Here is a 22012-nt window from a genome sequence, read left to right as displayed (position 1 = left end):
GGGGGGGGGGGGGGGGTGAAATGAAAGGGGAATCTTAGTGTTCTCGAGCCCTAATTCAATCTCTGAGCACGAAATTTTCCACTTTTCAAGTAACTATTTAAATGTGCATTTGAACATTTTTCGAATATTGGTTTTATTTATCAGTTTGATTGATTTTTTCTCATCACCTAGGGTATCTCCAGAACATATACGGGTCAATTAACTTTTGGGATAGGTTCTTTGAAGCCTTTTCTTCACAATTCCAAAAGTAAACAATTTTCATTAACACTCAACATATCAAATTATGAACTTCAACTGACACCAACGATTGAGCGGTATTGCCTCACGATGTGGGTATTACCGCTCGGGGTGTTCGTAATACCACTCACTCGCTGTCAAATTACTCAGTTACTTCTCACACGAGGTGGTTAACTAAAAAAATGCAGATTGGACACATTTTTATAAATGTATTCATATTGAACACGAATGAGGGACTCACTTATACATTTTATCCTGTCTCTCAGTATACTGAATGGAATACCGTACGTCTCTGAAGCCGTATGAAGCGACGTTCCATCATTTTCAACAGCATGTATAGCTTTTTTCAGATTTTCTTCACTCCATTTCCCCTTTATATTAGACCCCTTCGGGGTCTTGTCCCGTGGCATTCTAGAAAAAAAAAATATCGATAACTTGAGCAACTGATGGGTCCACCTAACCTCTCGACGAATTCGTCGTTTTTATTAATAACATTACACTGATTGCATCGTTCTATTTTCGATTTTCATTTTTTCATCATTTTTCCATATTTATTTTATTATGAACAATAATGAATGCTAAACTTACTTGATCGTTCGCCGATCGGTAACTCGCCCATGCGTCTCAGCTGTCACTCGACGAGCGGTACAACCCACAGAGTGAGTGGTATTAGGAACACTCCCCGAGCGGAATTACCCGCAACTCCCGGGTGTCAAAAAATTATTGATAATTAATTTACCAGGGTCTTTTTCATCATCAACTATGTTCCAGTCGATGGATAAATGTATTATCAGCTGATATTTCATAACTTTTCATTTTTTTATGTATCTGAAAAAGTGAAAAAACTTGAATTCTGGAGTCAAATTCTTCTATCGATTACATTGAAAATCAATGGTATAATTTTTCATCAACTTTCAACGATAACAAGTTAGAAACTTTAATCGAAATTAGATGTTAGTTGTAAATACATCGATTTGAAAAAAGAAAAAAAAATTTTTTCTTAATAAGTCATAAGAAAAATAGGTGAGCGGAGATGCCCGCTGAGCGGTACAGCCTCCGCCTACTCTACGGGTGTCAAATCGCATGAGTTGTGTCAAAAGATCGTATAAACACTTCCCCAAGGAATAGTCGATCTCCACGTTTCAGATGATTCTGAATCATTTAAGAATAATTTTTTGAGACAATTTTTAAATTTTTTTTTAAGGGGAATTTTTATTTTTTTGGAATTTGTTGTAGGAACATAGGTCTCCAGATGAACATTGATAAATAAATGAATCAAAATAAGTAATGGAAAATTTTTTGTTCTCCATTATCTATTACTATGATAATAGAAAATTAATTGTTTCATTATTCATTATGAGAGCAATCAGAATTCTTTATTTTTCATTACCCATTATTATGATGATGAAAAATTAATTTGATTTGATTATTCACGACAGAAATAATTGGGATTTTCTGCTTTTCATTTTCCATTGGTATAATGATGAAATATTAATAATGGAAATTATTTCTTTTGCCGATCTCTGGGACCGAGCTGTTTGCATATTTTTGCTCTAGATGTTCGCATATTACAAACCGAACTATTTCCTTTGGAAATGTAGAACTTTTTTCTAATCAATAATTTCGGCGATCCATGTTTGTGCCAGTTTGTCTAGATATATGAATAATAAATTTGTTTGCAACTGAAAGTTCACAACAAATGCTTTAATGATGTCTCGGAAATCCAATATATTCCGATTGATTGAAGAGTGAACTTGTCAAATTCATCAAGGTTACTCTGAGGATGGGTCATTCCTGCATTCTTGAATTATATTTTGTTACTTCAATTTTGATGTTAGTCCTACTGCAACCGTCGTCATTATTAATGTAGTTTATGACATAATTCATTGTGATACTGGGCTCTAATAAATATAGAACACATGAATACTTTGTTTAATATATTATATTATTAATAATCTTCTTAACGGTGTTCATTTTTAACTCAAGAGAGGTACCTAGTTCATCCTCATGACTGTTCTCAATCGTCCCGCTCACTACTGACATCTGATTGGCTTATTAGGACAAGCGTCGAGGAAGTAGTGAGTAGTGGAAGGGTTGAATAAAACAAGAGGGGAATTGGGTCGTGCGGTGCAAAAAGTACGCGAACTGCTAGGTCCTACTGGAATTGTCAATTTTCTCATACCTACCAAGCGCAAAATTGATTGTTTTTTCTTGGATTTTCAGTCATGATGTGATTCCATAAATCTCATTAATTTTGAACTTCTAACATTTTCTTTTTTTTTTCGAATGGCATCAATTTTCAAAATTGTCGATCACTGAGAAAATTGCATGGTTTCTTAAAAAATGATGAGAAAACGTCTGTTTTTTTTTCATGGGGGAACAATTTAGAAGCATATTTAGTTTTATAAATAATTCTCGGATTTTCTGAATAATTCAGAAAAATAGTTCACTTTTCTAGAGAATCCATTTATAACACTTCCTTTATTTTTCAATAATTACTGGTATCGGTTGGGAAATTATTCGTTAATTTTCTGCTATTCATTCATTTTTATAATGCATTTATGAGTGTAGAAAATTTAATACATTTGAAATTTGAATGAAGAAAAACTTCGGTTTAGTGATACAGAATATAAGAAAAATGATGTCCATAATGTCTCTTTTATTTTTGTCTTTCTTTTCAACTTCAGACCTTGCAATTTCTACTTTCGGTTTTCTACTTAATTAGTTACTTCATTCATCAACTAAATCGTAACGGCGAAATTATATCCATCATGAATTAATGTTATGTCCTTCTGTTGCAGCAATCGAATACGTGGGTCCAAAATACCGTACCCTAGTAGCAAACATGTCCTTCGGCATATACTTCGCGATAGCAGCGAGTGTTCTCCCTTGGTTAGCCTACTGGATAGCCGATTGGAGAGTATTGAGTGTCGTGACAGCAGCACCTCTAGTCGTCGCCTTCCTCGGCCCCTGGATAGCCCCAGAAAGTGCTCGATGGTATCTAATGGCCGGAAAAACTGACAAAGCCATCGAGATGCTGAAGAAATTCGCCAAAGTCAATGGAAAGACTGTGAAACCCGAGATTTACGAAGAATTTGAGAAGAGCTGCAAGGAAATGATCGAGAAGGACAAGAAACTCAATAAGTACACTGTACTGGATCTCTTTACGTTGCCGAGGCTCGCTAGAATCACGGTTGTCCTCGTTATTTACTGGCTGTTAATCATTCTGGTGTTCGATGGCCATGTCTGGAACATGAAACTCCTTCATCCGGATGTCTTCACATCGTTTTCACTCGCTGCACTCACAGAACTCCCTGCTGCCCTCTTGCTGGCATTGTTTCTTGATAAATGGGGACGAAGGTGGATGGGTTTTGCTTCCATGTTTATGTGTGGCGTGTTTTCATGGATTGCTTTGGCCACCCCTGAAGGTACTATTTTTTCGAAAAATGTCCCATTTGAAATCGTAGAATTGCCGTCTCGGTTGAGTTTTCACCGCACAGCTCGTGGATATCTTATAAACTTTAGAATATAACTAGGAGACTTCGCCACCTGCTCACTTCGCTCGCCAACTCCGGGGGGGCTTCCCCCCCCCGCTCGCTTCCCTCGCTCCACCCCCCCTTATAGTCCTCCATATAACCCTCACATGACCCTCATATGATCTCCATATGATCCTCGTGACCCTTATGACTCCCAGTTTCGGACCCTTCATTTCTGACTCTTCGTTTTAGAGTTTTAATTTCGAGTGCCAAATTTTTGACATGGTTTCGTTTTGGGGGATCATTCGGTAAAAAGGTGCTTATGCAGTCACATCATCTATCGGCGATGGTGACTGTCGATACATTGCTAACCGTCGATCAATCAGCAAGATACCGACAGGTTATTAGTCATAGAAATTTCCAGTGCAGAAATTTCTAGATTCAAAATTCCCTATAAAAGGCGGATCGGCACGCTCCGTTGTCAATCGTAAATTGACAATCAAAGAGTTAACATCGTATAAAGTAGAGTGTCAATATCTGGCACAGTAGTAAGGTTAGTGTAAATATTGACGTAGATATGTCTATGGTTTCAATATGGAGGGTCATTTTGGGAAACGGTTCTTATGTGCAGCGCCATCTATCGTAATTCTAGAAAATTCTAGACATTTCAAGGTAATTTGAGAAGTTTCTTGAAATTTTGAAAGAATTCAAGAAGTTTCTAGAAATTTCCAGGAAATTCAGGGAGTTCCTGGAAAATTCGAGGGGATTCAAGGAATTTCTAGAAAATTCGAGAAAATTCAAGTTTTCAGAAAATTCGAGGGAGTGCAAGGAGTTTCTAGGAAATTCTTTCTAGGAAAGATGGAAAGACCATGGACGTATCCACGTACAATTACAGCTTTATTGAAGATACAGCCGCTGGCAATTTTTTTATCACCAGAAGTCGATTTGGAGTCTTATAATACTGAGAGATATAAAGAGTTGGGATGAAAGGTATTTGATCGGGTTCTTATAACAATCTCTACTATGAGACATTCATTTTAGAATATTCCCATTTCGAGGGAGAAACTACATTTATATCAAGAAAGTCAAACTTTATGAAGACAAAATCTCCTGTTTGATACACTTATGAAGGTTGTTTGTTCATTTGATTGCACAAGGAAGAAACGACATTTGTGACCCCTATAGTCACGAAATGTCAAATTTCGTGGAGACGAAATCGACGGTAACAAGAAGTGAATGACATTAGTGGCCCTCAGGGTCACGAAGGTCAAACTTTGTTGAAGCACAATTTCCTGTATAACACGCTTATGAAGGTTGTTTATTTCGATAGCTCCTAAAGGAAACTACGTAACTCATAAAACATTTCCGAACTCAAACATTCCAAGAATATTGTCTGAACCTTCGTACAGAAACCAAGTATCTCACAGAAAATTCAAAAATACGTAACTCAGTAACTCCGATTAAATACCGTCTAATTCGCTCGATGCCTTTATCATTTTTATCTCAATTCCTCGGATAGAGTTCTTACGGATATTTTCACATACTTGTTTGTTTGGGGAATATTTCATACCGGTCGTCAGTTGTCAGAAAACCAAACCTCTTATGGCTTTGCGAATATTCAATTAATTTAGTAGTTGGGAAATGGTTGTCATCTCATTTCTTTTAACATTAATTTTTCATGTAGTTGGGTAATGAAGGGTTGATGAATCATTTTGAAACTACTCATTCATTTTATCTAATTAGTTCTTTCCCACTTTATTCATTAATATCTACGAGAAATTTTCCAATTATTGATATTAGTTTTTCGGCATTAACGTTCTGTATGAGTTGGTAACTAGTGATCAGCTAATCCTGATACCTAAAAGATTGACAGGCCTGATTCATAGAAACCATGAACTATTTCCTCAACCAACAAGAACAACTGCAATAATTTGGGAGCAAAGGCTTGGCAGCTCTGAATTTTATTCATAGGTTACTAACGAAACTAAACGGAGATTAATCAGAGCTTCAGAGTTACGTGTTTCTGAATTTTTACTGAGATACTTGGTTTCTGTCACCTCCTCTGAGATACAAATTTCCAGTCGATACTCGTGAGATACTTGAGTTTAGAACAAAATCTTGAGATACGTGGTTTTGAAAATATTTTCTGAGTTACGTAGTTTTCTTTAGGAGCCATCGATTTGTCACCTCGAGAGTCACGGGAATCATTAGAGTCAAACTTTATGGAGACAAAATCTTTTGTTCGACATTTGTTTGTTCATTGAGTAATTCCGAACACCTTGAAGGCTTTATACTTCCACAATTTGTTTTAATCAATGAACAATGTTCGTAACGCATGTGAAGGAAACATTACTTATTTAAGCCTCAAAATGGAATTGATAGAAAAAACGCGAATATCTTGAAAACTTTTTATGAACGGGTATCCATATTTTGATTGATCTCGATAGTGGACATCGAGATGAGTGTTTTGAAAAAAAAAATTTCAATCCGATTAGTAGTTTAGGAGATATTGAGCAAAACATATTTTCACAAAAAGTTAAATATCTCCTAAACTAGTCGTCCGATTTCACCCCTCCATATTACCAGCCTGTAGTACCATAAGAGTTACAATCGTACCAAATTTCAGCTTTCTATCTCAATTTTTTCGAGCGTTACCGTTTCTACACCGATTTTATGACAAAAATGAAAAATGCCGATTACTACCAATTATTACCACCGTTATTCCTGATTAAGTAAAAATATTATGACTTGATTTGATAGATATTATCATAAGAATTATTTTCACGTCAAAAAAATTCTTAAAACTCAAATTTTGTAAAAAGTCCTTGAATTCCCTCGAAATTTCTAGAAATGTCTCGGTTCCCTCGGATTTTCTAAAAACTCCCTGAATCCCTTCGAAATTTCTAGAAGCTTTTTGCATTCACTTGACTTTCATAGAAACTCCCTGAATTTCCTCGAAAATTTCACTTTGCTCGTTGAAGAATGCGAAAAACTTGAATGTTATAAAATTTTCTTGAAGATGCAAGTATTTGATCGAATTTCTTGGAAAAACCTTCAATTTTCCAAAACACTGCTAAATGTTTCCCGATTTTTTAAAAAACATCGAAATTTTTTAGATTTTTCGAAGAACCTCAGATTTTTCAAGAAATGCTAATTTTACAAGTAAATATGTCATAACAGAAATGGAAATGATTTGCTTCATAATAACTATCGTTGAACATTCTCAAGTTTCCCCGAAAGTTCTAGAAATTTCATACATCATTAGGGAAACTGTGTTTTTCATCTCTGAGGAAAATTCCATCCTGTTATAAAAAAATTGAGAAGCTTCAAGAACGGTGTGGAAATTCCTAGAACTTTCTGCATTTCGCCCCCTTAGGGGTTGATTTTCAAGAAAAGAAAAAACACGTGTCGATTAATTTCGAAAGATGAATCCACACGAATTTTCAAGTCTCTAATTTGAGCGGTTTTCGAAATCGACTAAAAATATTAGCCCCTTTTTCACCATCTTAGGGGATGAATTCCGAAAAACCCTTTCTTAGTGGGTGCTTACGTCACTAACAGAAACTGTAGGTAAAAGCTCATGGTCGTAGCTCTAGTAGTTTGGGCTGTGTGTTGATACCTTAGTCTCGTGAAAACGGGCTTCTGGTTTATATACAGGGTGTTTCAAAACAACTTTTAAACCTCGTAGGGGTAGATGGATAAAGATGAGAAATCCTGGAAAAATATTTTAAAAAATCCCAGTTGACTTGAATTTAAATGATTGAAGATTGAAAGTAGCCAATAGCGTTGATGGGTTATGGCGCTCGAGTATGGGTGGGGATGGAGCAAGGATATGTGGCAACAGTGTGCGGTATTTGTCACTGAGCTTATGCCGTGAACTTAACCGTCTGCATGCACGTCTGTCACCAACCTTTAGGTCGGTTAAGAAGGAATACCATATGCATACAGTGCCATCTACATTTCCCATGAATGAAGTTGGCACGGTCATTGATGATGAATTTGAGTTACTTGAAGCTGCGGGGAGATTAATCGTATTTCGAGTGAACCTACAGCCGTAAAAAAAATGATTGAAAAATATGCATTTTTGGGGTATTTTTTTGTCTCAACCCTTATCGGGAGGGTGCAAGGTTTTAATTTCAGGGGATTATTCTACAGGGTCATGGGAAACGATAAAAAATGATAACGGCTACTGGAGTATTGTCAGGTTCAGGAATTTTTTGACTGGACAACATTCGCCGATCATGATAATGTCCTTTGTGGTGGTCCAGAATCAGCCGTCACCTCTAGCATTATCATTGATGAACATAATTGCTCCTGCAGTAATCATACTTCAGGATTTTCTGCAGGATGGTTTCCATGATTTCCTCCAGTACATTTTCCAGGATTCTCTCCAGGATAATTTCCAGGATCTTCTCCAGGACATTTCCCAGGATTATCTCCAGGATAATTTCCAGGACATTTTCCAGGATTTTCTCCAGGACATTTCCCAGGATTATCTCCAGGATAATTTCCAGGATTTTCTCCAGGACATTTTCTAGGATATTTTCCAGGATTATCTCCAGGACAATTTCCAGGATTTTCTCCAAGATGTTCTGCAGGATAATTTTCATGATTTCCTCCAGGTCATTTTCCAGGATTTCCTCCAGGATAATTTCCAGAATTTTCTCCGGGACATTTTCCAGGATATTTTCAGGACATTTTCAAGGATAATTTCCATGATTTCCTGGGGATATTTTGCAGGATTTTTTCCAGTACATTCTCCAGGATTTCCTTGGAAAATGTCCGAGAGAATATTCTGGAAATTATTCTGGAGAGAATCCTGGAAATTATTCTGGAAAGAATCCTGCAAATTATCCTGTAGGAAATCCTGCAAAATGCCCTGAAGAAAATCCTGGAAATTATCCCGGAGGGAATCCTGCAAACCGTCCCGAAGGAAATCATGGAAATTATCCTGGAAAATGTCCTGAAGACAATACTGGAAAATGTCCTGGGGGAAATCCTGGAAAATCTGGAGAAAAACCTGGGAATGAACCTGGAGAAAATCCTTCAGATGATCCTGGGAAATATCCTGGAGAAAATCCTGGAGATTATCCTGGAGAAAATCCTGGAGATTATCCTGGAGGAAATTATCCTGGAGATAATCCTGGGAAATGTCCTGGAGAAAATCCTGGATAATGTCCTGGAGAAAATCCTGGAAGTTATCCTGGAGATAATCCTGAGAAATGTCCTGGAGAAGATCCTGGAAATTATCCTGGAGAGAATCCTGGAAAATGTACTGGAGGAAATCCTGGAAACTATCCTGCGGAAAATCCTGAAGTATGATTACTGCAGGAATAATTATGTTCATCAATGATTATCATGCTAGAGGTGACGGCTGATTCTGGACCACCACAAAGGACATTATCATGATCGGCGAATGTTGTCTCGTCAAAAAAGTCCTGAACCTGACAATACTCCAGAAGCCGTTCTCATTTCTTATCGTTTCCCATGACCCTGTAGAATAATCCCCTGAAATTATAACCTCGCACCCTCCCGATAAGGGTTGAGACAAAAAAATACCCCAAAAATGCATATTTTTCAATAATTTTTTCTTACGGCCGTAACTTCACTCGAAATACGATTAATCTTCCCGCAGCTTCAAGTAACTCAAATTCATCATCAATTACAGTTCCATCTACATTCATGGAAAATGTAGATGGCACTGTACGCATATGGTATTCCTTTTTAACCGACCCAAAGGTTGGTGACGGACGTGCATGCAGACGGTTCAGTTCACGGCATAAGCTCAGTGACAAATACCGCACACTGTTGCCACATATCCTTGCTCCGTCCCCACCTATGCTCGAGCGCCATAACCCGTCAACGCTATTGGCTACTTTCAATCTTTAATCATTTAAATTCAAGTCAACTGGGATTTTTTCAAATATTTTTCCGGGATTCCTCACATTTTTATCCATCTACCACTACGAGGTTTAAAAGTTGTTTTGAAACACCCTGTATAAGATTCCGAAAAATTCGCACACGCACATTGACATACACACATACTTTCTAAAAACATCATATCCTGATGTTTCATGACATTCTACATCATTTCCAAGCAAAATTAGAAAATCGTAAAAATCGACGATTACAAAAGCTTCCATTCGAAAGCAAAATTGGAAAAAAACATCATGCATTTTCTCCACTGCATCACAATGAAGTTATTTTTACCCCTCGAAAAAAGAAACAATTATTCTTCGACCATTGCATATCCGTTTCAATTAGATATCCCCTTTCGTGAGATATCATACCATTTTTCTCGAGTACAAATTATTCCATCTTTAGATTAATGGAGATGATTGAGCTCTCATAATTTTTTATCGAAACTTTGATCATCGTGAAAAGCTCTCTCATCTCCCCAATGGCAAATACCCGGGGAAGTAACATTCTCATTTCGATCAATAAATTATATTTCCCACCTTTCAGGTACTGTAACCGTCGCCATGGCAATTCTTGCTCGTCTCGGTGTCAATGTAGCTGCAAATATTGGCTTTCAGTACGCCGCTGAGATGCTACCCACCGTTGTCAGGGCTCAGGGTGTATCGCTTATCCACATTATTGGCTACTTCGCTCACATAATTGGACCCTACATCATTTACTTGGTAAGATGATTAAATAAACTGAACCTTTCTGAGCAATATACCTTGTAGATTAATAATTCAGACTGGAAGAACATGGGAGCAGACATCGCAGAATCATAGATTTTAAATAAAATTAAATTTTGCAGAAGTCGATAGCTAATACTACTCGTCAATTTTTAATCATTAAATTAATTACCAATTAAATATCCAAATTACGAGGTATTTTATCAATCAATAATTGAGTTCGGAGGGTTGACGATTATTTGGCTAATCGAAAATCCCTTTTAAGAAATTTAGAAATATTTGCCCAATAGTCAATTTACAATCCTATATTTTAATTATTTAATTCATAGTCAATTGAAAATTTAAATTATCAATTATTTCCTAATTGTCAAATTTCAATCCAAATATTACCAAAACTAATGATTGATGCCGGTCCCTACATGCGAGATTTTCTTGGTAATAATTTTCAATTTTAAGATGCTTAGAATAATAAACTTAATCGTTGTTGAAATCTGACTGGAGACTCTGGAAACTGTTACTAATGATATAATTTCATTATTTTATTCGTTTTCCTATCATTTTGATTGATGCCAACAGATCAAATACTTATAATAATTTGAAGCTTCTTAGAATACATGAATGAAGTTGATTATAGTTTTCTTCATCGGAAATTCCGCAGACTTTGAGATGGGTTTACCTTTCTGAATACAGAATTTTTTTATTGAATCAATTGAATACTACATAGAAATGGTACAATATCATCATGCATTTCCGATAATTCCGGGCATAGAGATGAAACTATTACCACTAGAAAGATTTTTGCATTCTTCTCTGAAAGCCGCGCGCCAAACTCCTTGAAATTACCTAGTGTATGATGAAAGAAATGTAAAAAGTAAAAGTGTGTTAACTCAAGAATGAGCAAATTTGAGGGAAAATGTAGAAACATTTTTCACGGACAATGAATGTTATTCATTCATTTGATTAATTCTGATAAAATTTTCTGTCGGTGATGCTCAGAGAAACTTATTTCTGATTCCAACATTATGATAATTATGATAACAAGCCCAATTGTTAATGAGATCTGGCACGAATCTGGAAGTGATTCCTAATAATATAACGACATTATAATACACTATAATATAATTTTTGTTTTTTCATCGAAAATTCCTCGGGTCATAGAATGAAGTCATTCTACTGAATATAAATTTTTTCAATTAAACAAATAAAATTTTGGATTGAATTTATATAATATTATTATACAATTATCTTAAGAATGAGTAATTATGATGAAAAATATCAGAAGATTCTTTACATAGACAATTAATATTATTCCCTGATTACATAATAATAATCTGATAAAATTTTTCATCGTTGATTTGAATTCTTTGCTTTTTTTTATGGATTCGATGAAAATGTGGGGATAGGAATTCAATTTATAGGTATTGGTTCATTATTCGAATAAATATATCAAGTTTAAAATTTTCCCTAGTCATTGAAAAATTAAAAATTCAGTTTTCGTGTTGATCTCATTTTTCTTCCTCTTTTTACTTTCTTTCATCAGAATTAGATAATAGACAGAAAATACATTGGTTTTTCTTCATTATTAAAAAAAAAATTCAGTAAAAATTCGCCAGCTCTCTTAGGTTCGGAGATATTTTTGATTATTTTTCCTAATCGGATTTCGATGAATCAGAGCGCAGTACAGTAGACTCCCGTTAGAGTCACACTCGTTCTAGTCGCATTTCCCCTCATATCGATTTTTCGGTCCGCGAGCACTCCCCCCTCTCCATTACCTACGAAAGCCTTTAAATGAATGCTCCTGTTTTTTCTGGAGTCATTTTTTTTGAATTCTCGGAAATTCGCAAAATGAAATATTGAAAATATGAATTTACGATGGGTAGATATTTAGTCTGCTCCTGATCGTCACGGAGAGAGGTTACACTTTTATTGTAGTAAAATAAGTTAAAATTTGATTAGTTAGTTGATCGAGTGAAAATTTAAATAAATTGAAAAATGGATCCACATGACAATAATTAATTATTAATAATAACTAATTAATTTTTATTTTTATTGGTCATTATAATATCATAATTGTTATAATAATTATTATTATATTTTCATTTTTTCATCAATAAAATAAAAAGAAAAATTCAGTAATTTTATTTTATCAATGTCGATTCTGAGAAATGATTCCGGATATTTCCTCTTAGCTTTTGAATATTTCGTAGTAGTTTTTCATTTTTTTACCTGAATATTTGGCAGTAGCTGTTCATTTTTTCGGCTCATTTCACTTAGAATCTTATATTTGACAGTCTATGGAAATCGGGTTATTCTGTTGACATCATTTGTTCAAATCTTCCCCAATTCACCTCCTGATGGTGTCCACTGCTTGGCCAAAATCCGATTGGGAAAAATAATTCGACAAATACCCCTCGAGATTCGAAATTAATCGGGTATTTCTCTCAACCTCCTCTGCAAACAAACCATCGTGCCCAGTTTTGCAGAAACATCTCTCGCGCAAGCGCTCGGGATTTATTAACCTGCAAATCTTGACACCCTCATTGGTTTGCAACGAAGCTATCGGAAAATACCCGATAATTTTGAAGCTCTTGGGGTATTACTACTGAAAAACTCAGCGACTCAATTTTTTTGGTTGTGCATTCTCAATGCAAAACCCTCTTCCCCTCCTCCTGCCACACCAAATTAGTTACCAAAATAGTTTTGGAGACGAGAAATTTCAGGGTTGTTTTTGAAAAACGGTAAAACGACTGGACCGATTTCGTCTAAAATTTGATACGTTCTAAGTTACATGAAGACGCTTCGATCGCGTCATTGTTCGCTTCGATCACATCATTAGTTTTCGAGTTTTCGAACGAAAAATTTGATCACATACATCTTTACACACACACACACATGTAACAGTTCTTTTGAATATGGAATTTTGTACTGAAGTGATTACATTCTACATTGAAATGGTGTAATATCATTATGTAATTATTTCGAGAAAGAGTCTTTTTAAAGGAAAAGGTCAAAATACTGTTTTTGCAATCAATCAGTAATATTCTTTTGTTTTGATAAGTCTGATTGAATGTTCTCAGGCCGACGTTCAAAAAGAGTTACCCCTGATCTCTCTGGGACTCGTAGCAATGGTCGTCGCATTTCTGACATTAACTCTACCAGAAACACTAGATCAAGACCTCCCTGAAACACTGCAGGAGGGTAACGACTTCGGGAGGGAACAAAACTTCTGGTGGATACCCTGCAGATCCTCGTAAGTTACAATAGTTAATGAAAAAAAGAAAACTTTTTATCCAATTTATCCCGAAGTTTCCCAGATTACCAACGATAATGTGGATAAGGAGATTAAAGGATCGTTTTTCTTGCAGCTCCCACGAAAGAAGGAAAAAGTATAGGAAGAAAATAGGCTCAGTCAACGCGGGATTCAACCCTGGGAGTCTCACGAAAATCGATTCAACGAGATTATAACAAATTCCACAGAAATCTAGTTCAATGACAAATTTATAACAAAATGAAGAACAATTTCCATTCGTGTCAGTGACAAAAAGCAACAAAACATTTTTAAAAAATGTTTAAAAACTGAAGAAATGATAAATTTAGCTAAATACAAAACGGAAGGAATTGCAAAAAGTCAATCTACAGTACAAATTGTAAATTAAACTAACGAATTTTATCAGTGACAAATTCAATTAAACGAATGAATTTTTCCGCAGTCAAACTTGAATTGACAAATAGCGCTAGCTCGCCATAAATTAACGATTGAATTACTGTAAATAGATTCTACCAGCGATATAAGAGTGAATTTATTGCAGAATTTATTCGAAGACAATGATAAATCGAGGAATTCTCGAAAGAATTATCGCTCGAAAGGTAGATAAACTCATTACTTTACACTCGCAACATTATTTTCTCTTCGTAATTCAGGTAGAATCATTCATGTACTTACGAACGTCAATCAAATTAGAAATATGATGAATCGAATAACGGAAATAGAAGGCAGAAGCGCTAATTTGATGAATGAGATAAAATCGTGGATTTCTGGATTATTTCGATCTTATATTGAAGCATCATTCTATCATTAATGTAATTAACGTTGTATAAACAATTTTATGACACTGTTCAGTATTTTAAATGATTTGTGGTGTACAACATGTTTTAAATTTCAATTACAGGTAACATGAAAGAAAATAAATTGTACGAAATATTGAATTTGAAGTAGTTTGAATATTCTAAATGGTAGGACCTAGCAGTTTGCATACTTTTTTCCTTCCTCACCCCCTCCACTATCGTAATAAGCCAATCAGATGTCAATACTGAGCGGGACCATTGAGAACCGTCATGAAAATGAACCAGGTACCTCTCTCAACTCAAAAATGAACACCGATAAGAAAATTATTAATAATATAATTTATTAAACAAAGTATTCACGTGTTCTATATTTATTAGAGTCCAGTATCACAATGAATTATGTCATAAACTACATTAATAATGACGACGATTGCAGTAGGACTAAAATTAAAATTAACGTAACAAAATATCATTTTTGTAATACCTGCCTCAAAAGTTCACTTTTCGAAACCGCTTAGTGTGTGTAAAGTGGTTGTTTTACGCACAATGTACGTAAAGTTCAGAGGTCGTGCCTAAAGTGAATTCACAAAGCACTCGAAATTCACTTTACGCACGACCTTGAACTTTACGCACGACCTTGAACTTTATGTACACCGTGCACAAAAGCAGCCACTTTACCCCCACTACGGTTCCGAACAGTGAACTCGGCAGTTATTACAAAAAATAGGATGTGTTACGCATGCGTGCGAAAAAGTGGTTCTTTACGCACTTGTAACACAATATACTATCAGGAATGCAGGAATGACCCATCCCCAGAGTAACTTTGATGAATTTGACAGGTTCACTCTTCAATCAATCGGAATTTTCAGTTGCAGAGAAATTCATTACTCATGTGTCTAGACAAACTAGCACAAACATAGGACGATAAAATCATTTATTAGTAAAAAGTTCTGCATATCTGAAGGAAATAGTTGAATAGCTTCAGAGTTTCTCGGATTCAGTGGAACATTTCTCATTATTCAATGCATCGACTTTAAATCGAATTTGAAATATCAGATGTGCGCATTAGGTTATGCGCATGTCTCAGAATCAGGCGATTAATTACAGAAGGGATAAAAGAGCGGTTCGTAATATGCGAACATCTAGAGCAAAAATATGCAAACAACTAGGTACTATGGATTTTGCCAGAATGCGAACTGCTAAATTTTATTGTACCTAAAAAAATATGACGAAACAAAGGGTGGATACGGATTAATAACTGAGAATCATAATTGTCATTTTTTATTTATGTAACTCTTTTGACCGCAATGTGTAAAATTTCACTTTAAAAAATCGTTTTCTTGAAAAATGGTTGAAAACTAAGGCTAATATTGTCCTAAACGAAACTCTCAGTCTATTTTATAAACCCTGAATAAATTTTCCGAAAACTTAGATATCTTTAATACAGTTCACAGTCTCCTATTTAATTAGAATTCAGTAATGAATCCAATTACTAGAATGAAGGGAGACAATGGTATATTACACAACAAGTGAGGTAAGTCGGATTTTACACGCGCGTGCGGCTTCGCCGCTANAGAAGATATGTTTAGTGAATACGATGAAATACTAACAGATAATATACTTCGAAACGCTCAGGAAGCAGAGAAATGCTATCAAGAAAAAGCCAACTTTGAAAGAAAAAAGAAAATGAGTATTTTTTCTAAATATTAGAGAATAATTTTTTTTGCGCGATTTTTCTCCACCCCCCCTCCCCCCCACCCTGAAGAAAATATGAGGAAAGTTTGTTGATTTTTCAGTATTTTTTTATTAGTATGAAGAATTAATAAACAATCTCAACAATATAAAAAATCAAAAAGTATCTCATCACCACCCCACAACCGTCACAAACTGCAAACTCAACAATGATCAAAATAAAAGAACTAATGAAGACTCATCAACTTCAACAAATTCCAATATCAACAACAAAGAGAACTTGGATGTAATGAACCCCCTCAAAAATCCCCTGTCAAATGTATCTCTTACTTTTAATAATTGTTCAAATATTTCAATCTATCTGACAAAAAAAGATGAGTAATGATAATAATAATAATAATAATAATAATTTATGTTTTAATTATTAATTCTTCATACTAATAAAAAAATAATGGAAAATCAACAAACTTTGCTCATATTTTCTTCNAGAAAAATGGCGCAAAAAAAATTATTCTCTAATATGTAGAAAAAATACTCATTTTCTTTTTTCTTTCAAAGTTGGCTTTTTCTTGATAGCATTTCGCTGCTTCCTGAGCGTTTCGAAGTATATTATCTGGTAGTATTTCATCGTGTTCACTAAACATATCTTCTTGTGTATTCATATTTCACTTTTTGAGTTAATTATTTATTATTATGTAGTTTATTTTTTAGCTTTTTGCACTGCGATTTGTTTCGTTAAATAGTGTCTAATGGATCAGCTGATCGGTGTATGGTTGGGATAATGGGTCATGTTTATACCGCAAGATGTCGCTAGAGGTTATTGAGAACGTGTAAAATACCAGTAAAATAGCATAGGACGCGTGTAAAACTGGGAACGTCTGTTAAGTGAAGAACGATTGGTGGTGCGTGTAAAATTCGACTTACCGACCTCCAAATGCCCCTGTTAACCTGCACTTTACACGCACGCATGACATAAAGATGTTTGGTGAGTGCTGACGGTATTTGACACCAGTACCATTAAATTCTGTCACAAAGTGACGGTTCAAATGTCCGAAATAAAGAGAAAAACATCTTTGGAACAAATTATTCTTCAGTAACATAAAGCCCTATTTTGAGACTTATGATATCAAATTGAAACTTTGAAAGTTTTAAATAGCGATTTTCAAATGTTTTAAATTGAGCTTTTCAAGTCTCTAGTGGAAACTTTTAGAAGTACACCTAAAGCAAAATTTCAAGTGAGTTCCAACAGTTTCAATTTGAAGCATTCAAAAGTATCAGCCTGAGTCTATAAAAGTTTGAAATTGAGATCTTCGTAAGTCTCAACTTTAGAGTTTCAAAATCTCAAATTAAACTTTCCAAAACTCTCAACTTGAAAATCTCAAGCTTCAAATTGAGACTGTTGTAAGTCATCTTTCGAGACCTTTAAAATCTTTAAAAAAATGTATTATTTTTTGGACGTTGTTAAATTTTAATTATTGAGCTAAGGAATGAGATCATGGACTTCGAGTATCATTATTGTTATTGGAATATTGGTCGTCGCGAGGTTTTCTGCAGCATGGAAGGGACCAGAATTTGTCGTGCTTGCCGAACTCTTCGCCTTCTTGTAGGGTTTGCGGTAGATGTCGTCCTTGAGTTTCCGGGAGGAAGAGAACTAACACGGCAGTGACCAAGGCTGTGACCCCAACTAACATCATGGGAAATCCATCCCATATTGCAGCCTGAAACGTTTTTTTATTATCCACAAAATGTCATGTATTATTGTTCTTACTTTTGAATGAATGATGATGAATTTCTTACAAGGTCAACGATATACGGTGAAACTGTATGGCCCATGATACCAAATATGTGGACCAAGGCTACCCCCTGAGCTCTCACTGGAGTGGGTAGTAGTTCAGCTGCGTATTGAAGAGCTATATTGGCTGCCATATTTGCTGAAAATCTGGCCAACACCGAGGAAGCTAGTTTGCCGTTAGCTAAACAAGACCAAAAGCGTGTTTCAATTAACCTTTAGAAGTAATCTCATTTTAACCCACTTTACTCTATTCAGATAACAACCCTCAAGATAAGGACCCCATCCGAAGCGAAAACAACACATTCTAATTATTTCTGTATGGTTATGGATATCAGCTGTATGGTTCTTGTATAAGTAATACAGGAAAATTTAGCTTAGTCTTGAGAGCTTCTGATGTGTCTATGACTCTCAATGCCCACGATTTTTGCGAAAAATGTTATTTGGTGAAGTAAATGATACTGTTCATTTTCTATGTGTATATCCAGCTCTCGACCATATCCGGTGATCACTCTTCAACTCAGAGTTTACTCCTATGGCTTTCTGCCTTGATTTATTATCTAGTACATCTGATCTAAAAAATGTTCTAAAATTTATTCAACTAGCGGCCGACCCTTACTAGCACTCAGCAGCAACGTTTTCATGTAGCCTACACTCATCTGGCTATTCACAAATTTTTCACAATCTTAAATTTTCTATGTATGTATCGATTATGTCATTCGAGCCTCTATTTTCTAAGGATTCCAGTCCACAGTTATATTGTTATTTTTATTATTTTATAATGAATAACACAAGAAAATTTTGACGGCAAAAGTACCGAACTCTTCCATGATGCACGGGATATTTTATTATAGTGAATAAAAAACCAATAGAAATTGATGAGAACTTATAAAGTATAAATATTGAGGTTGTACCAGGTTTTGTCGTGATCGAATGGATTTATTTCAATCATTCATTTCGATGACTCCTAAAGAAAACTACGTAACTCAGAAAACATATCTAAAATCGTATCTCAAGATTTCGTTTTAAGGCCCGGATGGAGATTTCAGGTTCAGGTCGACTATTTTGTCGTTGGGACGGAAGACAGATAATCTTTTCAAATAGGGTCGCCGTACATGGTGAGGGCGCTCAAATCTGCAAAGACTATCTCCTTCCCGGCACGAGGACAAAACAGCTGACCGCCAGCTCGTTCTGACTTGCATATTTCGGCAATTCTCATCAGATCATAACGAAAGTGCAATTAAAAAATAGAATAATAATGTAGAATTTTAGTTTTGAGGCTTTCGCGGCCATGATTAATGACATCTTTGGCTTCCGGATGGATGCCGCGTTTGGATTCAGCGTTATGCGCCGACGTTTCGCAGACATTGCAGTCTGCTTCTTCAGGGCTATGAGCTCCGTTTCTCCGAGGAATTAAAATGAAAATGATAAAGGCATCGAGCGAATTAGACGGTATTTAATCGGAGTTAGTGAGTTACGTATTTTTGAATTTTCTTGGAGATACTTAGTTTCTGTCATCTCCTCCGAGATACCAAGTTTCAATGAATATTCGTGAGATACTTGAGTGCGGAAATGTTTTTTGAGTTATACGTAGTCTCCTTTGGGAGCCATCGTAGTAATTCTAAAGTAATGTTTTCTCAATTTAGACCTGAACATTCCCATCCCTTTATTTCGCAGACCCGATTGGTTGATAAGACCTAAAAAATTGGTAAAATTTTCACCGAAACGTTTGGCGGAAGTGACATGCATTGAATTCCTTTTTGTTGAAAGTCTCAATGTTGAAATGATTGTCTTAAATTTGCTTATGATTAAATATTCATGTGTTATGCAATCAAATAATCTTGAGAAATATTCCCCATGAACTAATCTGAAAGTCTAATTATCTCACCCCAATTTACTAATGCACTACTAAATTAATTTCGTCGTATTGTTAAATTGACGTACTTGATGGTAGATATAATTCAGCAAAGCTGCATGCGCTGATTCCTGCGACAGTGAGGAATCCACAAAATCTCCTGCCCCAGCGGTCGAGAATGAGGGTAACTAGGAGACCCGCTGGTAATTCGGTAGCTGAGGCGAGGGAGAATGAGACAAATACCGAACTCTGCAGGAGTTTCAAAGAGTACACGTGGCCATCGAAGCAAATTATCGTAAGGGTCCTATGAAATCACGACAAATTATTCAATTCATGGAGTGCTTCATGGGATGAAAGAAATTTGGATCAATTCAAGGCAGAGATCGGCAAGAACATAATTTCCATTATTAATATTTCATTACCTTATCAATGGTTACTGAAAAAAAATTGAATTATTATTTTTTTCGTAATGAATAATAATACCAAATGTATTTTTGATCGCGATACTAATGAGAAATGAAAATGAAATAGAATTTATTTTCATTATTATATCAATGGAAAATGAAAAGCTGAAAATCCCGATTTCTTTCGTCATAAATAGGGGAAACTAATTTATTTTTCATTATCGCTTAATTATCATAGTAACTATATCCTTTGACGTCACAAGATGTGAAATACTGTATAAACTCTCTTTTTCAATGGAAAATGATGACCGTTTGACGAACCTAACTGCCTAATTGATGATTTTTTGTTTATTGACCAGTTTAACTCGCAGCCTTAGTTTAGCTCCTCCTGTGTAGCTTTTCGGTCAACATTACCCATTAACAGAATCATGAAAATATTTCAATTTTCATTATTGATTACACAAGTATTAGAAAATATTTTTGAGTTGATTATTGATTGAATGACTATTCTAATATGGTCTAGTGTAATTCCATGATAAGATAAATAATAGTTTTTTATTATTAATTATTACTCATCGAGACGGTACTTCAAAAATATGAATTTCTTAAGACCCATTCATAACATAATGAAAAATGTTTACACGTTATTAGTGATAAGCGAAAAATATGCATTTGCGGGGCAAATATTGGTGAAAATAATATTTGTGCCGATCTCTGATTCAAGGGTTCTTGAGATTTTTAGTAGAAGGTCTCATTAAAAAGAAATGAACAACTAATGAAAAATGATAACAACACATAATACACTGATAGAAATGGAGGAACGATTCAGTTGAACCAAACGAGGCTTCTTAACTGTTACCGCGATTCGTTAATAGTTAACGAATCGTGGTAATAGTTAAAAAGTCTCGTTTGGTTCGACTAAACCGTTCTATCAGTGTACACATAACAATTGAAATAAACAAAACGAAATTCAATTTGATACAATTGACTAGGAGAGTAATAATTCCAAAAATTATGTCGATAAAAGATTTCAAACTAATTGCAGATCTTAGATCTTAACTTTTTACTCTGTTTTTGAACACAAATTATCTTCAATTTAAGTAAGAACGAATTACTGTGAACGAGGTGTACCCCTACCGACGTCGGTGGCCGAGTGGATTAGACGCAAGTCTAGTGTGCGAAAGGTTGTGAGTTCGATTCCCCGTGGAACCGAATTTTTCAACGGAAGGCTCCGGCGAGCGGGAGGTTGCTAATAGAGGAACCGCCTGTACCGGCATGGGTTTTCTGTGGTTTCCCCATGCTACTTCTATGTTCTATAGAAGTGCGAATGCGGTACAGTGTAGAATCCACAGCCGCATGCATAGGGTTGGATAGAGTGCCGAACGGGACCCGAAAAAGGGGGGACTCCAAGGCCGTAAAAAAAAAAAAAAAACAAGTGTGCCCTTAGGGAATTTCACGCACGAAAAAATTTAATAGAAGAACCTATCGAATTCGTTAGAAAATTCTATTGTATTTCTATTAAGCTTTCTATTAGTTTTTGGCCGATTCTATTGACATGTTCAATAGAAAATATTCAATAGAAAAAATCAACAGAATTCGGTTTTTCTATATAACTTATCCTTTTCATATATTTTCTATAGAATTTGCTCGACTCAAATTTTTCAAGTTTTTTTCATTGTATTTTTCTTTTCTTCTCATCATGAAAATCAAACGAAAAAACTTGGAAAATTTGAGCCGAGGAAATTCTATAGAAAATGTCTCAATAGAATAAGTTATATAGAAAAATTGAATTCTATTGACTTTTTCTACTGAATGTTTTCTATTGGACATTTCAATAGAATCGGCCAAAA

General features: G+C 35.2%; 2 protein-coding genes across 6 annotated transcripts in view; one reads left to right on the top strand and one right to left on the bottom strand.

Moving 5' to 3' along the window:
* The window catches only part of LOC107048742 (organic cation transporter protein), a 58248-nt gene extending 43679 nt beyond the window's left edge, over positions 1-14569 (top strand). For all 5 annotated transcript variants that reach the window (XM_015272097.1, XM_015272093.1, XM_015272094.1 and 2 more), the window contains 4 exons: positions 3039-3665; positions 10179-10354; positions 13435-13607; positions 13723-14569. In XM_015272097.1, the coding sequence (XP_015127583.1) occupies positions 3039-3665; positions 10179-10354; positions 13435-13607; positions 13723-13822 (1076 nt within the window). In that variant the 3' untranslated portion in view covers positions 13823-14569. The remainder of the gene's footprint in view (positions 1-3038; positions 3666-10178; positions 10355-13434; positions 13608-13722) is intronic.
* A 2193-nt stretch (positions 14570-16762) lies between these two features.
* Positions 16763-22012, bottom strand: part of LOC107048705 (solute carrier family 22 member 3) — an 11582-nt gene continuing 6332 nt past the window's right edge. The window contains exons 7-9 of the mRNA XM_015272034.1: positions 19848-20062; positions 17912-18087; positions 16763-17832 (exon numbers count right to left, since the gene is read on the bottom strand). Of these exons, the coding sequence (XP_015127520.1) occupies positions 17608-17832; positions 17912-18087; positions 19848-20062 (616 nt within the window). The 3' untranslated portion in view covers positions 16763-17607. The remainder of the gene's footprint in view (positions 17833-17911; positions 18088-19847; positions 20063-22012) is intronic.

The sequence above is a fragment of the Diachasma alloeum genome, unplaced genomic scaffold (genome assembly GCF_001412515.2).
Source record: "Diachasma alloeum isolate Michigan unplaced genomic scaffold, Dall2.0 Dall_scaffold_00196, whole genome shotgun sequence".
Classification (NCBI taxonomy): Eukaryota; Metazoa; Arthropoda; class Insecta; order Hymenoptera; family Braconidae; genus Diachasma; species Diachasma alloeum.
The sequence above is the reverse complement of the archived record's forward strand: the minus strand, read 5'-3'. Positions and strand labels throughout refer to the sequence as shown.